Below are 7,779 nucleotides of genomic sequence, written 5' to 3' on the forward strand. Positions count from 1 at the left end.
GCAGGTCTGACGTAGTTTATTCTGCTGAGTCACAATGATTTGCTCTCAGCAAGGTTGCAGCAAATATTTCAGTGAAACAGTTGACAGTAGCTTCAAAAGACTGAAATAAACACAAGCTCACTAAAACATAAAAGCACATCTCAAGAAATATTATTAACCTGTGTGACATTTTAAAAACAATCTGCACCTGTTGCATCAGGAAAACAAATTAATTTGGCCAGTAGACATCAAAGGTGCTCTAGAATTTATCCTGACGAGCTTGTCACCAAATATATAATATAAATCTAAGAAATGTTTTGAAACCATTTCCTTCAGGTGAAATTTGGTATTCTTCTATCTGGCAGCAGTTGCTGTATGTGGCCATTATGACTTTGCAGTCCCTACCATCATTGCAGAGATTTGGGACAAATATTTAACATAAATTGCTCAAAAATTTGCCTTTTACCTGTTGTGATACCTTTTGCTTATTGTGAAGGGAACAAACACAAATATTTTAATCAAACATTTAAACGTAAACGTGAAAAAACATAACGGTTTGGAAAGTTGCAGGGAACTTTTCAGGTATTTGTTGTTCTCTAAATGTTTTACTCTGGCTAAATGTTCAGAAACCATGTGATAAGGATCATTTTTGCAACAAAAAATATTTCATAAAAAACATTTAAAACATTATTAAAGGAATTAAACCCTTCAAAATGAGCAACAGTTATGATGTTACACCCAAAAAGACTGAATATAAACTGTTCTGTCGACGTCTTGAAATGTGACCGTAATACCAGTTTGAACCACAAGATGGTGCAGTGAGTCAGTGTAATGTTTAATCCAACATTGCGCAAAATAGTCAAGTTGGTGTTACCGTCTTACTTGGTTACTTTAGTAGCTCAATGAAATTCCCTAAGCAGCTTGTTTTGGTTTGTTTTAAACTAACATAGAAATATTGGATTTGTAAAAATTACAAAATAATTCCAAAAGTACATAAAACAATTCAACGCTTTTTGGAATAGACAACAGCACTAAAGCTCTGGTAAAATACTGCCACCTTGTGGTTAAAGTTTTGTTTTTTAGAGGGCATTTCATTGTTTCTCTGGCACAAAAGGCACATCATATCGACCCAATCGGTGGATCCCAGCAATTCTTAGTTTTCACACTTTTTGTGTTAAATTCACACGAAAAGGTAAGCCACAACTATATAATATAACGTGTATAATAATGTTTTGTTGACAAATCACTGTCCACATTGTTTTTAAGGACCATTTTCTATTCCAGTGGAGATGGAACCTGCAAAATTAGCATGGCCCATAGAGCCACATTAATATGAAAGACACCAGGTTAAAATAAACCCATCAAAGATTAAATAATTTTACATTCATTGTTTACATTCAGCCTAAGCAAAGAGGCCCAGACCTCCCTCTCCCCAGCCACCTCCTCCAGCTTATCCGGGGGAATACCAAGGCGTTCCCAGGCCAGCCGAGAGATATAATCTCTCCAGCGTGTCCTGGGTCTGCCCCGGGGCCTCCTCCCGGTGGGACATGCCTGGAACACCTCACCCAGGAGGCGCCCAGGGGGCATCCTTGTCAGATGCCCGAACCACCTCAGCTGGCTCCTTTCGATGTGGAGCAGCAGCTGCTCTACTCTGAGCCCCTCCCTTTGCTTAGGCTGCTGCCCCCGCGACCGGCCTCGGATAAAGCGGATGAAGATGGATGGATGGATGTTTACATTCATGATTGGTTGTTAGCACTCATCCACCTTGTAACTGCTTTTACTTTTTTTTTTTTTACACACTTGTGCAATTTTACTGCTCTGCAACTCTTCTATTTCAAAGAATATTAGAAACACCCTGAAACATAATGCAGTCCAGTACAAAACCACCACCTGGAGGAACCGTAATAAAAAAAAACACTGAACTACTACATTTGTTACACTGTAAGCACATTGTAACCAAAAGTAAGAAAATGCTTTTCTGACTGCACGGAAAACGTTCTCCTTTAATCAGCAATGTAAGGTGACACTGAGCTCCAGCTGCTGTAAGCACACTGACAAAACCTGTCTTAACAAGGTGGAAAATAACATTTTACATTCAAACAGCATTTAAAAACGTGCAATTGAATTACTGTGTAAACTACATGAATCTGCTTTTCTTGCATGCGTGGAAGCAGAAGCAGACTTGTTGTTTTGCACACTTGCTCGCTTCAGGTCTTGCTCTCTGACAAATTCTCAACAATTCCCTCCATGTCTATCGTGGACTCATAGGGCTCAGTAACCAACTGTGTTTGCTGCAACACAGGAAAAGTCTGCGTGGATTCGACCTCTCCCAAGTTCTGGTTAGAAATAACCTCCTCCATCACCGCATCACTCGACTCAATCACAACCCTCACGATGCAGCCAGAGGTGAGACCTGTTGAGGATTCAGCTCCTCGGTTTGTGGACTCCTGAGTGGACCCATCACAGATCAGCGAGGCCTCCTCCGATTTGGGAGCTTCGGTCTCGACCGGACTTCCATCCACATCTTGCACAATCACATTCCTCAGCTTCCTCTGCCGCGGGTTGTAGTTCTCAGTGCGCTTGTGAATTTGAATGTGACGCCGCAGATGTGCCTGAAGAGGAAATGTAAAAATGTGAGAGTTGGGTAAACTAACATGATGCAAGTGAGGGAATGCTTCAAAAAGAACACAAAAATTATAGATATACAGTATAGTCATGTTGGTCTACAGTCAAGTTTATACAAATATCCCTGTAAGTGAAAAGTTCAGACTCTACACATTCTTAATATGGTCGTCTCAGCCACACAGCTCCTGGCTGTGACCACAGAAGGCCCACCCAAACACCTGGTGGCAGGGTCAGACATTCAGTAGAAAGTTGGCCTAAAGGGAGGGGAAAGGGACTCTAAACACCCAGTATAAGATAAAGAAGATTATGTTTAACTGTGTCTCATGCAAACTTAGTTTAGTAGAGTCCAATAATTGTAAAATGTCACACAAAAACATAAACCCGTTAGAAAGATAGATATAATATATAGCTGTCATAGCCAGACATAAAAAAAGCCCACAAACTAGTGATTCTTGCTGAATGACATTAAAGATTAGAAGGGTCTGAATATGGGGACAGTGCGCAAATAACCATGCAAGTGATACAGACCTGAAATGATTACAAAAAATAATATAAAAGTAATTAATTTAATTACCTGGAACTTTGATGGCAACTAAAGAGATGGATTATTTTTTTCATTATATAAAAGCTTCAGTTATAAATTTTTACCAGTTTTCATATTTATGACCAAAGAACTTTGCTTTGCACTTTTTGAAACTTGCTTTTATCTTTTTTATTTCTTTTCTAAAAAATCTTGTTTGTATGAAATAGCAGTTATAGACCAATATCACACCACAAAGCAAACAGTCTGAATTAGGACACACTAAATTCACTCAGGCACATTCACATAAGCGTGCCCCTGAAAGTTGATATTTGTGTCCACTCACTCCCTATCCACAGTAGCCCGAGTGGCTAATACATGTGCCACTCGCCTTCTTAGACGGAGATTATGGGTTTTAGTCCCATCTGGCGTGAATAGCAGAATGGTGATGAAAATTGGCATGGGAGACATCTTACAATAAAACCACCTCCATCAAAATTATTAATCTCTTTGTCTTCCCACTATGATTCAGTCACATTTCCTGAAGTTAAATTAGGGTTAAAACTAAAACACTCGGGTGTATAATAAATCCTGTGGTGGGTTAGATTAGGGCTCTGCAAAATGAGCTTGCTGATGATGAAGAAACTGTGTTGGAACCAACCTGTCGAGTGAACTTGTAGCCGCAGTCTACACACTCAAACTTCCTCATGCCTTTATGACGACGCAGGTGGACACGGAGCTGCTCCCTCGCTGAAGGAGAAAAGAACGACCAGAAAATAAAGAAGAAATCACTTCACCAGTGATTCTTTCATTAGCAGCGCTTCATTCATCAGGGCACAGGTCATGAGTAACAACAAATTTATTGTAGAATCAGCACCTGACCTTTGAAAGTTTTACCGCAGATGTGACAGCAGTGGGGGCGGCCTTCCTCGTGCTTGCTGGCCTTGTGTCGGAGAAGAGCGCCTTTCTCTGTGAAGCGCTGCTCACAGACATCACAGCCGAAGGGCCGCTCGCCGGTGTGAGTCCGGTGGTGTTTATCCAGACTGGCTGGCAGTGAAATACAGAGATTAACACAAATCACAATATCTGCAGTTAAAGTGAAAGTTTGCAAAGACAGCAAAACGGCTAAGTGATTGCTCTTAGAAGCACAAAACACACCGGACCCCATCGATAGTAATGTAGGGACGTTTGGGTGGCACAGCATTACCTCAGAGCAAGTAGGGTCTTAGTTTGAGATGCATGAGATCTTTCTTTTGCTTCTTTTAGGCAAATTACTGATTCTAAATGTGTCACAGGGGTGGATACAAGGTGAATAAAGTGCTTATGTGCAGAGAATATGGCTGTTACCTTGTGTCCTAAAGGTTTTCCCGCAGAGGTGACACTGGTATGGCCTCTCGCCACTGTGTATACGCAGATGCATGTTGAGGTTGTTCTTTTGGGAGAAGGCGTGGCCACACGAGTTACAGACAAAAGGGCGCTCATTTCTGTGAGCAAGAACAAAACAGACTTAAAATAGTTTTCATTAAAACTTTATGTCGTTTACACTTTTATTCATCCTCAAGAGGAAATTCACAGAAAACATGCTCTCCAACCTGTGGATAGCTTTTATATGCATCTGCAGGCCGTTTCTACTAGATGCCCGATGGCCACACTCCTCGCACACAAACGGCTTTTCTCCACGGTGTTTGGCGGCTTCGTGCACACGCAGCTCCGCACGAGTTAAGAAGGTTTTGGGACACTGGGAACACTAGAAACACAGCAACACAATCAAAACATAAATCCCCAAAATTTGTGTTAAAGTGAGTTTGAAATGACATACTGAAGGTGCTGCTGACTGTAGGTACTTACTGCATGTGGTTTGGGGTAACCGTGCACCTTCATCATATGAACTGTCAAGTTTTTCTTGTACATAAATTGTTCAGGACATGTTGAACACTGCAAAATGTGACGAAGACATTCTTCATATTCACTTCAGGTTTGTGACATACTCAGTTACGCTTTTTGTTAGGTGTATGCTGTACCTTGTGGGGCATTTCTCCTGTGTGGGTGACAGTATGCAATCGTAGCGCTTCTTTTGTGTTAAATGTAGTAGAACAAATGAGGCAGGTGTACGTCTGGAATTATAAAAGTAAAAACACTGAGGATTCTTCATAGTGAGGGTTGGAGAAAGCGTGAAAGGGTGATTTTCTTTACTCACCAGCGCACTAGAACAGTCTCTCATCTCGTGTATCAAAAGGTTCTCCTTCCTGTAGTACCGTCTTCCACATTTAAGACAACCGAAGGGCTTCTCCCCTGTATGCCTCCTGTGGAGATGAGACATTAGTTTACTCTTTTAAGAGCATTTCGAAAGAAAAAAAAGGTGACACCCTGTACCTGTTGTGAACCTTGAGGTAGTATTTGCTCTTGAAGGCTTTGAAGCAGATGGAACACTGCACGGAGGCCTTCTTAGAATCGTCCTCCATCGTCTGACCATTCTTGTTTTTGTTTTTTTGACTCTGGGCCTTGCATTTCTGTCCAGTCGCCGTAGATGGGGATGTGGTTGAGGAAGCGGGCTTAGTAGCAGGCACATACTCCTCATCTGTGTCTTCGGGAATCTCCTCCGGAATACCCACGTCATCATTATCGTCTTCTGCTTCCACTCCCCCACTTACCTGGCTAATAACATTGTCGTTAATCTGCAGCTCCGTTACCTGCAAGACAGGTGTAATAAAAACATCTATATTCCTCTTTAAAAACACACTCATTATTATCCGCACAAATGCCCCGTCGTTGAAATATTTTTTCATGCTTATGTTATTGTATTCTACCTCAGTTTCACCAGCTAGCTGATCTGAGTTTTGATTTTCCTCAACAACTGCATCACCAACTTCTTTCTCCACAGGAAGAGGCGGGGCCAACTCGTTTTCAGTTGTAGGGCTCTCATCGATAGTCACAAGTCGCCTGGAGCTCTTCACTACTCGGCCAGAGCGTGTGGTGGTTGCTGTAGTAGTGGCAGCAGTGGTAAAACTGGCTGCAGCAGTATCAATGGTGGGCTCGTATTTCGTGATGTCTGAGGCAGACTTTCTAGGTCTACCTCTTTTACGCTTGACAGGCACAGGCTCCTTAGAGGTCTCCTTGAACTGCTGACAGCGTGTGAGTGCCTCTGGTACGCACAGGCTGGCTGCTGCCTGCTGGACTCTGTCCAGGTTGTGAGGATCCAACTTCAGCTCTCCGGTGTAGACAAAGTTTAGGAGCAGCTCCAAGCCATCACTGGGGCATCCCTGCAGGCAGAACTCTGTTGCAGAAGGCATGTTTGACTGCTGGAGGAGTTCAGTGAAGCAGGCGAGGATGTTGCGATGAGCAAGGAACACTACCCCGTCTCCCACATTCAATGATGCATCACAAAACCTGCCCACTGCCCTCTGCTGGTTCAGGGCAGACAGGACACGTTGCGCATGGTTGCTCTCTGCTGCAGACATCCCTCCTGCTTCACTGTAGATGGCTGGTAAATGAGACACATCAAACAAAGCGTGTGGTTTAGACAAATTATCAGCAGAGCACCTAGTCAAAAAGTCCACATGTCACTCTAAACGTGCTTTACAGCATTTCAAACTGATGGTATTTTACCTGATTCCATGTTATCATTTCCGTTAGTGCCAGTAGTAAAAGATAAAAGTGGGAAGATTTCAAGAATTGATAATTAGAGACCAACTGCCTTGGCAAATGTATTTTCTAAAGTGTTTGAACACAGATTTCAAAAGCATATAACAACAACTGATAATCAAGTTGGTTTTAAGAGTAAGCATTATACTGATCCATACATAAATATATATACAAATATAGGGACAGAACACATCCGTTTTATGTGCTTTTTAGATGCGCCCAAAGCATTTGACAAAGTGAACCATCAGCTGTTTGTTAAATTGCAAAGCAGAGGGGTCGTTGCATATGTAATTAGGATTTTTGGTATTCACATCAAACTATGCGAGGAGCTAAGTGGGGTACGAAGATGTCTGAACCTTTTTCTGTATCTATCGGCTCTTTCGTGTCGTAATTGAAAACTGAAAACTACTTAAGAAATGTCAAGAAAGCTGCCTATGAGAGTTCGAGCTATGTTATAGAACAGAACTGTAAAAACTCTGTTTTTGCCTTATTTCCTCATTCAATAACCCTTAGCATCTTTTTCTCATTTTCATAGCAAAATTTAAAGGAGAGGTAACCTAAGACTTTTGCACAGTACTGTATTTGCACTGACTGAAGAATCAAGTGTGTGTGTGAGTTCAAAAAAAGACATTTGAATGTGTAACCGGGTCATAAATTACATATTGTTATAATTACACAAAATGTGTTCAAAACCCCACACCGTTACTTTTATATAGGGCTGGGTATCGTCACTGATTTCTAGAATCGATTCAATTCCGATTCACAAGGTCCCGAATCGATTCGATCCACGATTCGATTTAATTCGATTCGATTCGATTTAAATCTGGGAAATTTTGACAGTCAGAAATATAATTCAGATCAGTAAATTTACATATTTTTGTATCAATAAAAAGGAAGCTGACACACGCAAGACTTTATCACAGGTGTGAGCGTCACAGCAGATGCCTTTGTGTCAAAGTAGCTGAGGATAAAACACAGAAAAACATGAAGGTGATTTTCCTGGCCTGGGATTT

General features: G+C 41.5%; 1 protein-coding gene across 5 annotated transcripts in view; it reads right to left on the reverse strand.

Moving 5' to 3' along the window:
• Nucleotides 1-25: 25 nt before the first annotated feature.
• The window catches only part of zbtb48 (zinc finger and BTB domain containing 48), an 11,873-nt gene continuing 4,119 nt past the window's right edge, over nt 26-7,779 (reverse strand). For all 5 annotated transcript variants that reach the window (XM_080899667.1, XM_080899663.1, XM_080899665.1 and 2 more), the window contains 10 exons: nt 5,932-6,605; nt 5,498-5,814; nt 5,322-5,427; nt 5,146-5,238; nt 4,973-5,059; nt 4,717-4,871; nt 4,472-4,608; nt 4,007-4,171; nt 3,786-3,874; nt 26-2,591 (listed from right to left, as the gene is read on the reverse strand). In XM_080899667.1, coding sequence (XP_080755793.1) covers nt 2,187-2,591; nt 3,786-3,874; nt 4,007-4,171; nt 4,472-4,608; nt 4,717-4,871; nt 4,973-5,059; nt 5,146-5,238; nt 5,322-5,427; nt 5,498-5,814; nt 5,932-6,582 — 2,205 coding nt within the window. In that variant the 5' untranslated portion in view covers nt 6,583-6,605 and the 3' untranslated portion in view covers nt 26-2,186. The remainder of the gene's footprint in view (nt 2,592-3,785; nt 3,875-4,006; nt 4,172-4,471; nt 4,609-4,716; nt 4,872-4,972; nt 5,060-5,145; nt 5,239-5,321; nt 5,428-5,497; nt 5,815-5,931; nt 6,606-7,779) is intronic.

Source organism: Rhamphochromis sp. 'chilingali' (assembly GCF_963969265.1).
Source record: "Rhamphochromis sp. 'chilingali' genome assembly, chromosome: 12".
Classification (NCBI taxonomy): domain Eukaryota; kingdom Metazoa; phylum Chordata; class Actinopteri; order Cichliformes; family Cichlidae; genus Rhamphochromis; species Rhamphochromis sp. 'chilingali'.